Raw genomic sequence first — 17,840 nt, forward strand, 5'->3', positions numbered from 1 at the left:
CAAGTTTTTTCAGTGCTCTGACCTTAATGTTGAAGCCGCCTCTTTGCAGAGTGGGGTATTGGTGTTTGAAGTGTGTATTTTATTTTTCAACGACTGCCGAAATTGGAGGTTGGAAATTGTTATTCACCTGGAACGCAGAAATGTAGCTTTTCATTCACTGGTAGGATTCCATGAAGGAGCAGGACATTCCCCCCCGCCCTCTCCTTTCTTTTCCCTCCTGTTTGCTTCTTTTGATTTGTTGAAAATTAAAATAGGGATAACTTAGAAACCTCTTTTGGATTTCTGACAATTTCACTGTCCTCCTTTGAAGTTAGTTTTAAAATTTTCAGTTACCTCACTTGTCAATCATTTGAAATCCAATGCTTACGTCACTAATAGCTAATTGACTTTATTACCCTTATAATTTAGGATAATTACACATATATATATGTGAAGGAAAAAAATTAAAATTTTGCAAACTACATTAACCATAATTTGGAATGTAAAAAATTAATTAATTTGCCATTTAAACGTAGAGCCAATATTAGGTGCATCATTTTTAATTTTTATATGCTTACAAATAAAAGAAATCAAACGTAATGTAATTGAAATGTAAAAAAAAAAAAAAACTAATTTTGGCATCTAAAGGAGATCCAACAGTAGGCATCCGTTTTCCAATTTATGCACTTGATAAATAAAAGGAATCAAATATAAAGAAATTTTAGTTGAGTTAATTTTTTTTATAATTGTGGTGATAGCAAGAATATTAAGGTATGGAAAAAAAAATGTTTTGTTAAATTTTGGAAGTTGTTATTTTTTGTTATGGCTAATGAAAATTTTTTATTGGCCATATATAGTAATGGCCCCATAAATAAATTAACAGGTTAGATCAAATATTTAATCTAACTAATATAATAGTTGAGGGGCACTTTTGGCATAAACAAATCTTCTCACATCTAAAATTATTTTTTTTATTGTTGCTTTTTTTGAATGGGACTAAAATGTTACAAGAAAATTGGTTCCAAGAAAGATTAGTGATATATTTAAAATCACAAGGAAGGACAATGAAACAGAGGTTTCTGAAATTATCCCATTAAAATACCTAAGGACAAAGATTCTTATTTCTATTTATTATTATTTAGAAAAAGAAAATACTCAAGAATCTAGATGGCCTCTTCTTTTTAGTTACAAAAGTTTCAAAAGCACGTAATGACTAAGGAATCGGATCATTCAGAAGACCACCTGCAGGTGGACACCACAATCTAATCCATTATCAGGGCATTCTCGCAATGGGAATCTGCAACTGCTAAAGAATGGAACAAAAGTTCATGTGCACTATAACCAAATTTTCCCTGTAGTGAAATCATACCAGGAACGAAAAAGGAATATACATTTTGTAGGGATAAGTTAATACAACAAGGTAAAAGTATCAAATCTGATATTGCCGTGCAGTCAGTACCACTGCAGCAAGAGACGAAGTGTCAACATGAACAGAGTAATCAGACCTCAATTAGTATATGGTATGTGGCTTCATACAGGTCTTGAAGCTCTTTTAAAGTTGGCCATGAAAAGGGCTAGACCTGCAAGGCTTTATTATGCATCTGCTAAGCAGAAAAAAGGCCGTCTGGAGGCTGCTTGATGCTAGATTGGCTCTGTAAAATCAGGTCAAAGATGATTCTTGGTCCAAATATTAATAGCCATTGATGCAAACACAGTTCACTCCATTCAAGATTCCAGTTTACTTGAGACAGAACAAAGTACATTTATACTCCTGACTATGGGGTCAGTCAAAGTTTACCATCGTTGTCACAGATGTGCTTGTGCCACTCCAGCCACGGTGAAAAATTAGTTGGCAGACATAAAAAATGATTTCATAATAAGATTATTAATCAAAAAGAAAACAAGAAGACGTGTGCATAAAAAAGCCATCTGTCCGCACATTAGCTTTGTAAAAGGAAATCCTTGTCAACATTTTCTGCACACAACCAAGCAATCACCTGTAGTTACAAGGGAAACATGAAATCCAAAGATTTCGAAAATCCGTCTCTGTACTTGCATGCAAAAAAAAAGAAAGGCACATGTATTAATAGTACATCATGCATTACAAATTCAACCTATTTGCCGAAAGTATTAATACATATGATGCTCTGAGCCTTCGACTTTTTAATAATACATGTATTACAAATTCAACCTCAGAAAGGGAGACTAAATACATCATTACAACCGATCATCAAGTTAGAAAGGTAATGCCACAAAGCTGAAAAACTAATAGTGTTTAACAGATTGTGATTTGCTGAAAACACATTCATCCTTGCGAGCACAACACAGAGCTACACCAATTAGTACTATTTCACGCACTTCCATTTTTCAAACAATGTCCAGTAGATCATTCCCAAAAAAACAAGAAATGTTTCTTACAGAGATCTATAGTAACATGCATTAAATGCTAATTGCAAATTGATTACTACTAAAAACCCATGAAAACAACTTTGGATGCTTCACAACGAGACAACAGTGGTTTCATGTTTCTTCGAATTTCAAAAGAAGATTAATATCGGCAAACAAAAGAACGAAAAGATGGAAAACACCAAACATAGCCATCATGACACAGATTTACATAAGCTCATCTATTGTCAGTATATGCACGTATCTATGAACTTAAAATATCAGCTTATACATCTTCAGAAAGTTGGCACACTAGGAAAAAACCATACATCATATGGAAGTAATAAACTTCACTAAATGGCAAATTCATCCTCAGAAAGTTGGGACTTTAGGCAAAAACCATATAGAAGAAATAAACTGCAAAAAATGGCAAATCCATCTTCAGAAAGTTGAGACTTTAGACAAAAACCACATGTCGTATGTAACTAATAAACTGCAGAAAATGGCAAATTTGCCTGCACAGCAGTAATTCCAAAGACCCATAAATAAAATCAAGGACAATCTCAAATGATATTAAAAGCGGATTGTGAGTACCAAATCTAAACCAAAACTGTAGACAAAGCCAGATTTACAGGAATCTTTGGCAATGCCTTGAACTCAGAAGAAATCCTTCCCAATGCCTTGAGCTCAATACTACTGCTGGCTGATAGGTAACAGTTGCTTACTTGAACATTATACTCAAACACTACTCTTGATTCTCTTAGCTTTCTTAGATATTGAACTTCCCCTCAACCTTGATTCAAGTTTACTCTTTTTCTTCTCTTTCTTTTCGCTGTAACTTTTGGCAACCTTCTCGATATTTCCTGCTTTCTTCTGCAACCCCTTCACTGATTTTCCCTTCTTTCTCTTCTTAACCCCAGAATCATCACTGTCAAAAATCTCATCTGCCTCTTCATCACTCTTCTTCCCCTCATCTCCATCTCTTTCACCGTCACTATCCACATTCTCTGCTGCAAACATTTTTAGTTTACCCTCATCATCATCATCATCCTCACTCTCCAATTCACCTACACCTACACCAACATCCATATACCGGACCTCGTGAATCCTCCCTTTCTTCTTCTTCGTCCTCCCCATTATCACCTCACCTCCACTGTTCTCCTCCTTCACCTCCACAACGCCTCCTTCACTGTCATTCACAGCCTCAGTCTTCTTCACCCCATCAATCTTCAACTTCACATCAGGCAATGCCTGATAAACAGGCAATGCCAACGAGTCTGAAAACTTCAAATGCAAACTCCTTACACCACCCCATTTCTTAGGCACAACTTTAACAACCTCATTAATCCCTTGCACTACATTTTCCACTATCTCCTCATTCTCCATTGAAACCTTCCCAACTTTCATCACACAACAAGTTCCTGTCCTCATATACAACAGCCCACATCCCATAGCCCTCTCAATTTGCTCTTTCCAATTCTTATGACTCAAATCCAATGGTAAAGGCAATTTCTTCTTCTTGAAAAAAAACTTGCCAAGCAACTTTGGAAGCAAATGAACAACCCTTCTATCAACCAAAAAAAGATCATAGGAATCACAAAGTTTCCTTTTTGCCTCGAAGGGTTTATAATTTGACTTGAGTTTGGATAGTTTAAGGACTTTGGCAACAGGCAGATTCTGGGATTTAACAATCTTTTTAGCAGCCTCCGAGGTGAGATTTGACTTGGGCCTATCATCAATTATGAGACAAAGCTCGGAATCGGGATCAAATAGGGGTTTTGGTAGGGGGATTTTGAAGGGGTTCGTGCGAGGTTTTGGTGGGATTTTCTTGAGAGTCAAGTTGAGGTAGATGAAGTCGTCTTCAGGGAGGAGTTGAGGCTTTTGGGAGGCGGATTGGGCTTCCTTCCATTTCTGTAAAGCGTTCACAGCTGCAACCACTCTTTCCCTGGGAACCATGGCGGCCATGGAGGCGGCAGAGGTGGAGAATGGTGGCGGAGTGATGAGAAGTGACAGAGGAAATTTGGGAAAACGGCTAGGGTTGAAGATGGGGGTTTAAGAATCCGAACTTGATCCGGGTTATGAACTTATTTGTGTGTTTTTCAAACTGGACCCGGATCCAAAACGCAGGCCAACAAACACTTTGAATACAAAAGCCCAAATATGTCACTTTTGGATTGACTTCAGTTTGGATGGTCCAAAATCCATATTTGCGATTTTGAGCAAAGGAATTTCTTTTATGAGTCTCAAAAAAGAAAAGAACTTCCACCCACACAAATGGACTTACAATTCACAAGAAGGATCCGAATGAAGTGTTGTGAAGTTTAACTACTTTTTCTTTTTCTTTTTTTTTTCCTGATGAGGAGTTAACTACTACTCATTTTTTGAATTTTTTTTGATGGGCTTTTTTTTTCACATATGATGCAATTGAAAAAAAATATGTAGTCACCATTTTTTTTTATTATTTTTTGCATGAAGTTCGAGAAAATCTTGTTGAGATTGAAATATTCCATGGTCATCCTCGTATATGCAAAACAAGACAAAGTTGAAGGAGTATAAAGAAAGAGTTAGACCCTGTTCGGGTTACGGTGCATTTATAAGAAGAAAAAAAAAACGCTTTTAAATATTATTAGAAGTACTGTTAAGTGGTCGGTAATTAATTTTCATAACTTAAATAGCTTAGATTTAGTAATTTAAAAGTATTTTTGTTAAAAGTACTGGTGTCAAAAGTGCCTTTGTTACAAACCGACTCGATCCGAGCTCTCTTATATGCTCATTTCTCATGAGTGTTACAAATGTTTTGTAAAAAAGAGTGCTAATTTTTTAGGGTTGTAATCAATAGGTCATGTACATTATGACTTTATCCCATTAAATGACTTTATGGATAGAAAACTAATATATTCTTTCCTATCTTCAAAACTTAAGAATCTGATGCTTGGGGATTTTCGTCTCATTTTTCCTTTTGTGGTATAATTATCTTTCCAGTTTTCTGAATTTGGCCTGTATGTTCAAGACTGTTATGGTTAAATAAATGCTTTGTATTTCTAAGTAATTGCTACTAGTACTTTTCATTCAAAAAAAAAGAAAGAGAAAAAGCCAAAACAGCCACAATATAGTCCCTTTCAAAAAAAATTAAATCCAAAAAATAATTGACGTCGGACTAAAAGGTAACCATCCGTTACCTTACCCACCTTTCAATTATTGCTATTAAATACTTCAGCATTAAGTATATTATAATCAAGAAAAAACCCCCCAAAAAAATTTTTTTTTTTGAGTTGGCTTTCAAGTGGCTGAGAGCTGTAAAGGTTGCTGACAATTACCGTTTCAGAACAAAAACAGTAAAACGATTCACAATCTTTTATTCTTAAACCTACAAAGAAGTTAATGATGAAAAGAAAAGGGTAACCTGGGAACTTACAAATTCTACTTACTTTGCAAGACAAACAAAAAGGGATCAAATCAAACATCAGGCTGGCTTCTAAGCTAAAACTACCGGTCATAAGTGGGAATTTGAGAGGGCAAAACTACATGTGCACTGCTGGCAGTCGGTTCCCATTCCCAACTGCCATTCAACTTCTCAACGGGCCTACGAACTCCTGTACCACTCTGCTCATTTCTCCCCATCCTCCATCTTGATGGTCATCCACTCATATCAACAGCCCCCTCCTGTTTTTTTCTGATATTTTGTACATATCTGTTTCTTGAATTCTTGAATAATATTTCACGACCAAAATTCTTTAAGGAAAGTTCTTGCCTCCTTCGCAGGGGGGGAGGGACGAATAAAAACAGACAAAAGAAGTTTGTTTTTGCTGAGAAATGGAAGGTTCAGAGAATTCCAAGATAGAGAATAGACAGAAAGTGAAGATAGGTGATGGCTCAGAACAAGTAGAGGTGCAAGAGGTTGATTTTGGCGAAGTGATCGAGCTCCCTCCAGAGCCAGCAGCTATGCATAACGAGCCAGTAATTGTAGCTGAAGAAAAGAACACTATGGAGCAATCAGGATCTTCTGAGGTAACTGTAGAGGAGAAAGGAGAGGAAAACCTGAGCGTTATCTCTGAACCAGAGGCTACTGTGAGAGAGTTGGCGTTTTCCGAATATGGGCAGAAACAGGATGGGGTTTCTGCCGTTGCATCTGAAGCAGAAACAAAGACGCAGGAGGAGGCTCCATTTCCAATTTCAAGTACTAGTGTTGCGGAATCATCAGGTGTTCGAGATTCAATTAGCGAAAAAAATGTTGTTGAATTATCAGAACCAGTAGCTGTTGTTCCTGGTGATGCTACTAATGGTGGTGGGGGTCGTGACTCATCAGAAAATCCCAGCAGCACTGACAGAGAGGTGCTCAATTCAGTTGGCCTCTTCTTAACATATTCTTTTTCCGTTTGCTGATTGTCCATATAATGACCATCTTCAGATTATGGGATCCAGAATTTTCCTTTTTCAATAATATTGTTTAATCTGCTGACTACTTTTTATGTGTTGAAACATTTGAACAGCCAGCTGCTGTTTTGACTCCTCACACGCGGACTTTTTGGACGAGCTGCTGTGGTTTATTTGATGCTCTGAGGGGCTCAAATCAGTAATTTTAGGTGAATGACTTTTGGTACGAGAAGATTCTTCTTGATCAACTTTATGCACTCAACAGTTGAAACTTTTCCAGTAACTCTTTCTGCCGGTTTTTACGAGCATCATTTGGGCTTTTAGCCAGTTTAATATCTAGCATTTACTATATTCACTGTACAACAACTATAAGCTGTTTGGTGATCTGTTACATTCTCCTCCTGATGAAATCACTCGTATACGTCTGTGTGGAGAAAAAATGATTGCTGAAAACTTGTTCATCTGTACAAAGACTAGAAACAGAGAACTGCAGGGAGTAACAAAGCAAGTAAAAGATGGTTGTGGATCTGTGATCAGGTTCAACATAGCTATGCATACACAATGCTTTATATACTCAAATCTCATTTCTTGGTGGTAGTGCCTGGAATACATTTCTTATAACTAAACTATGGCAACCAGAACGCAAAGGTGCAGAGAGCAAGTTAAAATTTGTAAACCAGAAACTTTTGCTAGTCTAATATGCATGACATACGAGTTGTTCCAGTATGGTAATTTGATCTACCAATTGAAGGAGCAAGCTATTGATATTTCACTACTACATCTGATGTGCTTGATTGCTGTGCAGGAATCTGGAGGAGCATTGTTGGTTGGTTTGCTACTTTGATTTTGTGGAGTGCAGCGTGAGATCCTAAATTTTGAATATTTTTGACGTAGAAGAAGAAAGGTACATCCACTCAGGATACCATCAGCCATAGAGTTGTTTTCGTTCCTTAAATGATAAGACTTTAAAAGCTTTTTGTAATTTCATTATCCTGCAACCGGAGCTTGAGCGTGCAGCCAAGAGTCTGTGCTATGGTGAAGTTTCCTCTTGGTCTTGAGTGTTGCTCTGTAACCTGTGCTGATTTATTGTAATTTTATATCTGAGAGCAAACTGTGAACAGGAACTGGATATTATGGTATGATAGAAGTTGATTCTTTCTTCACTTGGATTATATACGATCTCTCCTTACCCCTGTACATCTGTTTGCTCCCCAAAAGAAAGATACGACTGGAAACCATATACAGTTTACCGTATCTTAATTTTTTTTTTTTTTTTTTGCGGGGTATCTTAAGGATTTTTGAGTTCAGTAACTTTGGCTCCTACTAATTTGTAAGTGCAACTCTACAAAGTCTCAGATTCTGAACTTGCTCTCATTCCCTGCCCTAATGACGAGTCAGACCTCGCACATAGCAGTAAAGCAACACTGCTATCACCAAGCTAGAGTCTGATAAAATGGACTAGGGGAAGGATCATAAAAGTTCTAATACTACGTTGCGATGGACTAGGATGAGAACCAAGCAACCTATTTCAAAAGACACAAAAACCAACCACCAGTTTATTCACAATTCATTAAAGACAAAGGTTTCCCAAGTAGCAAACTCTCTGCAAGTATACAAGGAGGCGACTTACTTCCTTTTGAATGAAGGTGCAAGAGATCAAATTCCATCGCGCATAAGCTGAACATTATTGGCACAACTGCCAAACAGGCGGACAAGATGTCCAACCCAATTCGTAATATCCAAAACTAACAGCAAATTTGAGTAGGCAATTAGTGATTTCCAATATGAATAACACAATAAGGAACCTTCGGGCTTTCACAATTTCGATGGGCTTGGCAAATATAAGTTCAGTCACCCAGTACTGCAACAAATTGACTATCAATGATATCACAAGGAAAGAGTTTAAAGCAATTAATGCTTAAATTTATCAAGTTTAACGGGGGACATGATCAAATATTTTCCACTCTATACTTCATTAAATTACCATACAATGACCGCATTTGCTGTCTTCTACCAAAATTGTCAATTTGAACCAATTGACGGAACTCAGCTTCGCCCAAGAGAGAAAGTCGACTGTGTAGCAACACTTAACCAAGAGGGCTCCAATCATAAAAAAGACCACACAACCAACATATCCGTTGGTAGCAGAAAATGCCTGGGGGTATGCTTATGGCACTCAACAAAATACAGGGCCACAGGTATTCATCAAAGCCTGGAGAGGAGAAAAAGAAAAGCCATCTCATGCACGGCTCATTTCCTTCATTTCTTTGTGGTTAAGTAGAGGTCATCAACAGAGCGTCCACAACCTAATTTTAGGGAGCACTACTCCAAAAATATTACCACCTATGGTATCCACAAATACAATGTCACCTAACACAGTGTCCTGTTTCTTTCTCGTGCAGACATGTAAAGCAGAAAGCAATATAGTCAAGCACTCTAAGGCAACCAAAATTATAATGATGTGGGGATCTAAGAAGCAGCCATTCACATACCATCATCACAAAAGACGTATACTGTGAACACACAGACAAGACAATAAATCATAGAACTATATATGCAGTAAAAATATAATCAGCATCAAACCTTACCAAAATGGGACAAAAAAAAGTGGTTATTGCAAAGCATCCAACAAACTGTCGTTACCCAGGCAAAACATATCCCTTTAACACTGATTAACAACAATACTACTACATCTATAAGAAATTATCCACTAAAGCTAGAAAGCTTAATAATAATAAAGCCTGACACAACCATCAAAACCGTCAAAATTGAGCCATTTCCTAACTCAAGGTCAGCAACAAAAACCCTAACCTGCAAGCTTCTCTTCCATCTTCAAACTACAGAAATTCACCTTTTCTTGTAATGAAGATAACACAGCACCCCTGTCAGAGCCACAGCACTGACAGCAGAAACAGCCACCACAGGCCACTCCCCCTTAAGTCGAGCAGCGCAATTCTTCCCCCGGCCCTCGACCACACTCCCCACATCCTCCTCCACCACAGCCACCTTCCCATTCTCCAGACCATCAACCTCCCTCTGTTTCACTTCCAACCCGTTAATCACCCTCTCTTTCTCCTCCAACTTCCCTTCCAATTCCCTTACCTTTCGCAATAACTCCTCTCTCTCACTCGCAGCCAATTTCAACTCCTCAATCCTACCCTCCAAAACCTTAATCTCCTTCTCCTTTTCTCCAACTTTGGCCTTCAAGTCCTCCACTTTACCAATCAACAGATCCCTCTCACTGATAACAGCATCCAGCTTAATTGACTTCTCCGTCGCCCCATTCTCCAAACTCTCCACCTTCGTTTTCCACTTAGAAACATCACTGTTAGCCTCGTCCAAATCACTCATAGCAGAAATCAGATCATGCTGCAGTCGTGATACTTCGCCCTCAAGCTCACCAGCCCTAGCAGCTACAGATTGCAAAGCCTTGCTCTCCGAGCCCAATTTCTCGACCTGGCCCTTCAGTTCCTCATTCTCAGAGCTCAAATGCTTCATTGATTCCTTCATTTTCTCAATCCTATCATTAACAGTCTTATTCTCATAAACCACCTGCTGCTTTTCTTTCTCCAACGCCTCAATCATCTCTGAAAGTTCAGCAACTTTCGATTCGTAACCGGAGATTTCCTCTCCAGCAATATCCACCGTTTGAGCATCCACAAATTCGCCGTTCACCATATTCGAATCATCAGCCATCTTTTATCCTATCAGAAATTAAACAAGGAAAAATCATCCAATCAATTGTTCATATATTTAAAAAAAAAAACTATAGCCCCCGTGATTCCACTTTTTCCTAGGCTAACAAAAAAATTAATTAACAAATAAAAACGAAGAAGAAAATGAGTTATGTAAAAAATTAAGTAAAAACAAGTTTGATTATTTATGAAGGCGCAAAAAATTCTCGAAAACAAAAGTAAAGCCCGTTGATCCAAATATAAATTTGTCTGCGGACAAAGATTAAGACAGCAAATACTCAAAAAAAAAAGTAAATATCCTTGAATTCAAAAGTATTACCAAAAATCCCAATATCTACACCAAATATTACGAAAAATAAAATTAAAACCGAAAAAAAAATTTGCATTAATGTCTGCACTGTATATACAGAAAATATTCAAACAAAATCATTAAGGGAAAAAAAAGATAAAAAACATAAATAGAATTGGAGAAATTTGTTAGAGAGCTCACCTGGAGTGTGTGTATTGTGCTTGTGATTTGTCTGCAATTGAACGTCTTAATAATTTAAAAATATAAAAAGGATAAATGTTGGGGTAATTAGGGTTTCTTGGGAGGAAAGAGAGAAAGAGAAAGGTAGAGTCCTGAGATTTGTTATGTCGTCCAATCTGCAATAAAAAAAAGAAATGAAAAGCCAATAAGGATATGGGCCAAAAAAAAGGATAATTAAAAAAAAAAAGTAGCAATAATGATTAAAAGAAAATAAAAGGGGCTTTTTCGGGTGCTTGGGTGTTTGAGTGGTGGTGGCAGTCGTAATGATCATCGATTGTTGATGGCAGAAATGAACGGTTTAAAGTTGGTTTGAGATTCGCTGATGATATGATCATTCATCCTCATCATCCACGTGATTAAAGTTGTGGGACCCGGATTCGGAATCCGAATGTGGAGGGACTGTTCAACCCGTCACGACGAATGGTGATCCGGCAAAAGGCGGTTCATCATTGGGCTTTTAGTGAGGGAACTCAAGTTTGGGCCCTTTAAAATCCAAGTAAAATGGACGTATTGCTTCTTACTAGTCGTATGAAGTTTCTCCATTTCTCTTTGTTTTTTTTTTTGCACTTTTTAATTTTTTTAAAATATTCTGAAATTTGCTGGTTTATTAATCTAATTTATTAAATCCTTCCAGCTAAATTTCTATGTGAGTAATTATTTCAGGAATTTCTTTTTTTTAATATCTCATTTGTTTCGTTATAAAAAAAAATTTTGGAATAAGATGATTTCCCATCTCGTCAAGTTATTTTTGCTTTGTTAAAGCTAAGGAAGGAAATAATTGGGTTTTGTTTGGATCGAGGCTTATTTACAAAATATTATTTACTTGTATCATAAATACGCTTTTCAATCAATTTATCTTTTCAATTAGTTTTTTATTTTACATACATAACGTCATAAAAAGTATTACAGTAATTATTTCAAATAATCTCCTATCTCAAACAAGACCGTGGAAATTAAGGGAGCCCTACTTCTAATAACGTTGGATTATCAATTTCCTATTTGCACAACTTCCAAAGAAAAACAATGGGGAAAAGGGCTAAAAGATGGAGAATGAAGCATATGCATATTATTACAAGAGTAACATGCTATTGGCTGCCCACATATAATTCTGTGTTTTATTTAGCAGACAAATTGGCAATCAAAACTTGACTTCCCAACTTTAGGGTAGGAGAGAAGATGTCGACTGCTTTCTTCCCTGCCAATGTTTAAGAGCTTCAAAAACATTTTCCACCGACTTCTTTTTTTGTTTTTTGGCTTATAGTTTTGGAGTGTTTTTTTTCATTTGTTTTCTTTTTTGTCGTTAAGACAAGCACTATTAACCTTCGTGGCCTTAATTAAAACTTAAAAGAGACGGATCAGACAAGGGCTGGTCCCAAAATCCTAAATCCGATCCTTGCCACCAATCTTGCTGTGAACTTTTTCTTTCTTCCATCTTTATTGGCCAAAGATCCTATTGCCCAATTGGGTAAGCAGAAAATTTTGACAAGCAAAAGTGTCAGCATGCACTTTGAAGAAAGCACGTTCGAAATAATTCTTGCATACACACGATATATACACTCCGTCATTTTGAAATAATTCTTGTATACACTGACACACGATATATACACTCTGTCACTATGTATGATAACTAATAGTATGAATTTAAAATTTAAAATCTAAGCCTTGTTTGGATTGTCGGTTTCCGTCGAAAAATTGCATCGTTTTCCGTGATCACATTTCCTTATTACCTTTTTTCCTCACATACATCAAATCGCTACAGTAATTTTTCCATGAAAAATCACGGAAAATGCAATTCAAATACAACCTAAATTTTACAGATCCAATGATAATCGTGTGCTATCAAAATACTCTACTACTTATTATGACATTCATTTTCACGGTAAAAATCCTCAAAATAGACATTTCAATAATGATTTCAAAGCCCAACTAAACTCCAATCTTAAGATGGCCCAAGCTATACAATGAAATGGATATGGATGAATTTAGTGAGAAAAAAAACAAAATAATGCATCACAATACCATATCCTAGCTAGCCAGAAGCCAGAAGCCAGAAGCCAGAAGCCAGAAGCCAGAAGCCAGTATAGCCAGTATAGCCAGAGCCACATGCATGCTTTCCGTCCGTACAGTTGGTACCACGAGGACAATTAAAGATTTTCTGTCCCTTTTTTTTTTGCTTTCTGAAATCAATTACTACATCACCAGAGGAATTCATCACTCCCAACAAGTCATCACCATATCATTTTGCAACAATTTAAACATGGCTTCCCCCAATACATTTTCTCTCCCCCAAATTTGGTCATCAGCACATTTCTTTCTCATCATTTATCATCAACTCAACTCAACTCTACTCTAGATTTGAAAGGATTTCCATTTCCACACTACTATCTTTTGAGATTTGCTTATGGCCCCCCTTTATCATGATTCATGACAGCTACAAAATTGCATACCATACACTACAGTAGTAATTGTGTATTTCATTGACCAAGATTAATTATGATTGTAATACATCTTAGTAATTGGCAAATCCTTGTTCATCATAATCTAATTGATGAAAACTGGTTGGGTTGGGACAGCATTTATGCCAAGTGCACTTAAATTGGTTCAAATCTTGAAGCATTTAAAACTGTTAATCCTCAATTAATGTATGCTAACAAATAACTCCACCCCAAAAATCCTCATCAAAAATTGGCATAAACATCTTCCGCAAAGGGAAAACCAACATTTTTTGCTAATCTCATTCACGTAATACCAAATTAAGCATGAAATCAGGAGCTGAAGTTCGAGCACGAACAATAGCAATAATATATATTTCTTCAAGAATGTACCAAGAGTAAATTCCTACAACATCAAAGATTCATAGCTGGAAAATACAAATCTATCAGTACTTGTACTACTATTACTCTATCATCATCATGTGAACTAAATTTGATTTCCCCTCCATTCCTCTACAAGGAATTAAGCTATCCAAGGTTGAAGGCTTCATGAAATCAAAGAAAGAAAGAAAAATAAATAAATAAAAGAAGATAGAGAGCCCTTAGTTTTAATCCCCCACCCTAACCCCAGCATAAAATAAAGGGCATTAAAGCATAAAGAAAAAGGAAAGAATTTTCGTAACAATTTTCTCACCACCAGCCATCACAACTAAAGGCAATGAAAATCACATTAATCATAAAATCAACCTCCAAATTTTCTCTTTTCCTTGTCAGAACTTTCAACAAAGCTTGCAAGAAACTTCAAGGCTTTGACTTGATACTGCAGCTCCATTATATAACCGGCAGTTTCCTCAAACAGCTTATCAACCCCTAATGATTCACCGCCTGGCACAATTTTTTGTAATGCCACAATCTTTTTCTCCACCTCAGCTTTCTCATCTTCTTCGCTACTTGTGTCCTCCTCGATTGATGATGCTAACTTCTTAGCATTAAAACTTCTCTTTGATGATCTTCTGCTTCTTCTACTGTTCTTCTCCTGGAGCTTCGCGTGGGGGATGACAGCTAAAGATTCTTGACCTGCATTGTCCATATTCGTGCTGGAGTTTTTCCGGGTGGTCATTCTTTCTTTTCTTGATAATGTGGCTGAGTTTCTTGGCTCTTCAGGACTGCTACCGCTACTCTCCATGAATTAACGGCAAAGGAGGAGAGAAGGGATTGTTGAGAAGGGAGAAAAGGCTAAAGGGTCATAGGAGGTTGTGGAGATGAAGAAGTAAAAGGTTGTGGGAAGAAGGGGGAAGGAAGGTGGTGGAGGGTTGAGGAGAGGAGGAGGCTATGAGGCTTTGGAGCATGGTGTGGTGTTAAATTATTGTTTTGAGTTCTGGAAATGTCAATGCCAACGAAGCTGGTCCTACCAATTTTGGGCTTTGGCTTCCTAAGACCCCTGATTATGGTTTTCTGGACAAGTAATGGCATCACGCTCTTTGTTGCCGATGTTCACACACGGATGTAAAACATGAAGGAGGGACTAACTCCACTTTATCATTATTTTACATTAGTATCACCTTTTTATCTCATTAATTATCATATCTTTGTCGTTTATTAGATTTAAATAGGACAATTTTTTTACAGTTTGGAGTGCAAAGTATTTGAAATTGAAATTCAGAATGCAAAATTAATAAGTTGCGTGTTTACTTGTTTGGATTCCACATTAATATCTTTTTATTCATGTCTTATACACATGATAATCTTTAATAATGTATGGATGAATTTAACCAATTGTATGCATCTACTTTTCAACAAAAATTTCTTTATATTGTCAAAGAATTTTTTATTGTTTCGATTTAAACGAAATACAAAAGAAAAAAAAAAGGACAAACAAGAAATGACATAATTGTTTGATTAGTATTTTTACAATCAAACAGTCTTAAGCACAACAACTCGTCCCAATTTGAACACGTTTCCTAAAATTTACGATACACTTGAAAGTCAAATAAAGTTGAAAGCAAATAAATGATTTTTTTGTTTAGCACTTTCAAAAAAAAATGTACAAGCAAACCAATAATCTTATATTAGTACTACATTTTACTTTTACTGCATGGCATGCATGAGCATGACCAAGAAGATAACAATATGGGTACAAGTATAGGAGAGTGTTTGATTCACTCGCCAGCGGCATGAAGGTGGAGAAGGATGAAGGATGAAAGAGTGGGTGGGGTACTGGGGAGGCTGAAGGGAAAACCGGATAGAGTATCGCAGGTGTAACAAGGGCCCACGAGTCAAAAAAACAAACGGAGAAAGCACATGTGATCACATGAATTTCTTGAACCTAACACACCCCATGTGCACCCCTCGTCTCTCCCTCCTCACTCCTATATATGATCAAACACGTATGTATCATGTATGTAGAGGCCACGTTTCACTTTCACCTTTGAGCCCCACAACCCCCCCCCCCCCTTCTCCAATGTCAGAGAGAGAGAGAGAGAGAGTTTTTTTTTTTTTTTTCGGGTTGGGGACCCCATACGGTCGTGGTTGTGGGTGGTGGTCACTTGGTGGTGGTAGGAGGTGGTGTTTCCAACGAGGGAACAGCAGTCGGCGGTGGTTTTGAGGTCATTGGGATTGTGTTTTTAGTGTGTGAGATGAGAAGAGAAGAAAAGAAAAGAAGAGATTTTGGATTTTGGATTTTGGATTTTGGATATTGGATATTGGTTGGGTGTTTGAGTGTAGGGCATTTGGGACTCAATGCGATCAGTTCAGAGCTACCAAATCTTGTGTTCCTGCCGCACACTACAGACTACATTACATATTTTTGGTTGGTCTTAGTAAACATAATAATGATATTAAATGGTTCGTAGCAGACTAGTTGAATATCTATCTTTATATAGGATTATCAATTTGCTACTACATCGGAAGTACCAATTTTCTTGGATCCATTGCCAATCCCCCCCACCTGATGATATCGTGTTGGAAACCATCTTTTTCTTCTACATCACAAAGAGGGAAAAAAAATACTTCCTCTGTCTCATTTGATAGTCCTAATTTTTTTTTTTCACGTAATTTAAGAAAAAGTAATTAATTTTGTTGAAAAAATAAATTTAAATTGCTATTTTCTTAAAATACCCTTACATTAAATAAAGTTGGCATTTCATATATCAATATGTTTTGAAATATCTAAATGCATTAAATGGGGTAGGTAGGTTATATTCAATACTAACATTCTTATATTAAATAAGGTAGTTTATAGTAATAACAACTTACATTGAATAAGAGTATTTTAGAGAAATTAAAAGACAATTACATTTTCCAATTGGAAAGTGGATTACAATTTGAGACAGACGAAAAAGGTAAAACAGGACTATCAAAGTGGGACGGAGGGAGTATGTCATTTAATGTAGGTATTCCCCTTTTGACAAAATGTCGTCATTTCTTGCTTGAAATTTTAACAAATTGTGCTAATTTCCTCTTGGTAATAACTTATACAAAAATTTAAAATATCTATACTCATCTATTCATGTGCGAATATGAATAAATTTAACTAAACGGGTTCATTTGCCACCTATAGTAATAAGCAAGTTCGGATATTTGCGAATTTTTGGAATATTACTATAGTAAATTTCTAACGTAATTAGTATGAAACCCAAAAAAAGAAAAAAGTTGAAAAGATAGAAAGTTAATTCACCAAGCCCTACAAAACTGTGGTCATCAATCTTAACTGGATTGATTCGAAGGCGTAAGATGAGGACATCGACCAAGTCTTCCTGATAGTAATGTATCAAACTATGGTCCTATTCTGTTCAATTCCAAGTGTCAAAAACAGTGTAAAATTGTACGTTTTCTAAATTCAGGTTTGTTTTTTTTTCTTTTTTGTCCAAAATGTCTTCATGATAAGAAGGGCCCTTGCTGGCACATGGTATAATTTTAATTGCTCCATCATCGCGTTTGTCAAATTTTTCATCCTCATGTTCCAATCAGTCTTCTGTTATCACCCATAACTATTACATATTGACATTTTCCCCCCTTTCTACGTATACATAATCAAAATATGAGTTTTCTCTGCGAGTGTCATGCTATTATTTTTGCCTCTTTTGGTTTTACAATTATTCTACATAATTTAAGTTTGGTTTTACAACAAACTAAGTTCCCAATTGATGATCCTATTCCTAGGAACTAAAGATGAGCTTGGGGACTACTATTTTTTTGCTAATTAAGATGCAATGCATGTATCCAGCTAACCATCAGAAGGGATGCATGCATATCCCTATATACTCAGAGAGTCTGCAAAGAGATCATCTTTGTGGGGCATTTCCGTGACAAAGCAGGGATGCAAATCAGGATAGTCCCAGAAAAGCTGTGGGCTGTATACGTATGGGGATGTATTGAATTGTATGGAATAATAATGATTTAATGAGAAGAAAGGGAGAAGAGCTGATGATGCATCCATGCCATAAA

At 36.6% G+C, this 17,840-nt stretch overlaps 4 protein-coding genes across 5 annotated transcripts; 1 reads left to right on the top strand and 3 right to left on the bottom strand.

The window, feature by feature from the left end:
* Window positions 1-2,910: 2,910 nt before the first annotated feature.
* LOC140006662 (putative ribosome biogenesis protein C8F11.04) lies at window positions 2,911-4,435 on the bottom strand. Its single transcript, XM_072048965.1, has one exon. It carries the CDS (start codon window positions 4,327-4,329, stop codon window positions 3,103-3,105), a length of 1,227 nt encoding a protein of 408 aa, XP_071905066.1. The 5' UTR covers window positions 4,330-4,435; the 3' UTR covers window positions 2,911-3,102.
* A 1,422-nt stretch (window positions 4,436-5,857) lies between these two features.
* On the top strand, window positions 5,858-7,901 carry LOC140006664 (uncharacterized). Of its 2 annotated transcripts, none has more exons than XM_072048969.1 (3): window positions 5,858-6,696; window positions 6,855-6,947; window positions 7,544-7,901. In XM_072048969.1, exons 1-2 carry the CDS (start codon window positions 6,178-6,180, stop codon window positions 6,939-6,941), a joined length of 606 nt encoding a protein of 201 aa, XP_071905070.1. In that variant the 5' UTR covers window positions 5,858-6,177; the 3' UTR covers window positions 6,942-6,947; window positions 7,544-7,901. The 2 variants fall into 2 exon arrangements, with proteins under 2 accessions (XP_071905070.1, XP_071905069.1); XM_072048968.1 differs by having other exon boundaries at window positions 5,861-6,696; window positions 6,855-6,961.
* Window positions 7,902-9,331: 1,430 nt separating this feature from the next.
* LOC140006663 (uncharacterized) lies at window positions 9,332-11,228 on the bottom strand. Its single transcript, XM_072048967.1, has 2 exons — window positions 10,924-11,228; window positions 9,332-10,442 (listed from the first exon to the last, which is right to left on the bottom strand). The coding sequence occupies exon 2, from the start codon at window positions 10,432-10,434 to the stop codon at window positions 9,586-9,588; it is 849 nt and encodes a 282-aa protein (XP_071905068.1). The 5' UTR covers window positions 10,435-10,442; window positions 10,924-11,228; the 3' UTR covers window positions 9,332-9,585.
* Window positions 11,229-14,049: 2,821 nt separating this feature from the next.
* On the bottom strand, window positions 14,050-14,727 carry LOC113688987 (transcription factor PAR1). Its single transcript, XM_027206816.2, has one exon. It carries the CDS (start codon window positions 14,578-14,580, stop codon window positions 14,137-14,139), a length of 444 nt encoding a protein of 147 aa, XP_027062617.2. The 5' UTR covers window positions 14,581-14,727; the 3' UTR covers window positions 14,050-14,136.
* Between the last annotated feature and the right edge of the window lie 3,113 nt (window positions 14,728-17,840).

Source organism: Coffea arabica, chromosome 5e (genome assembly GCF_036785885.1).
Source record: "Coffea arabica cultivar ET-39 chromosome 5e, Coffea Arabica ET-39 HiFi, whole genome shotgun sequence".
Taxonomy (NCBI): domain Eukaryota; kingdom Viridiplantae; phylum Streptophyta; class Magnoliopsida; order Gentianales; family Rubiaceae; genus Coffea; species Coffea arabica.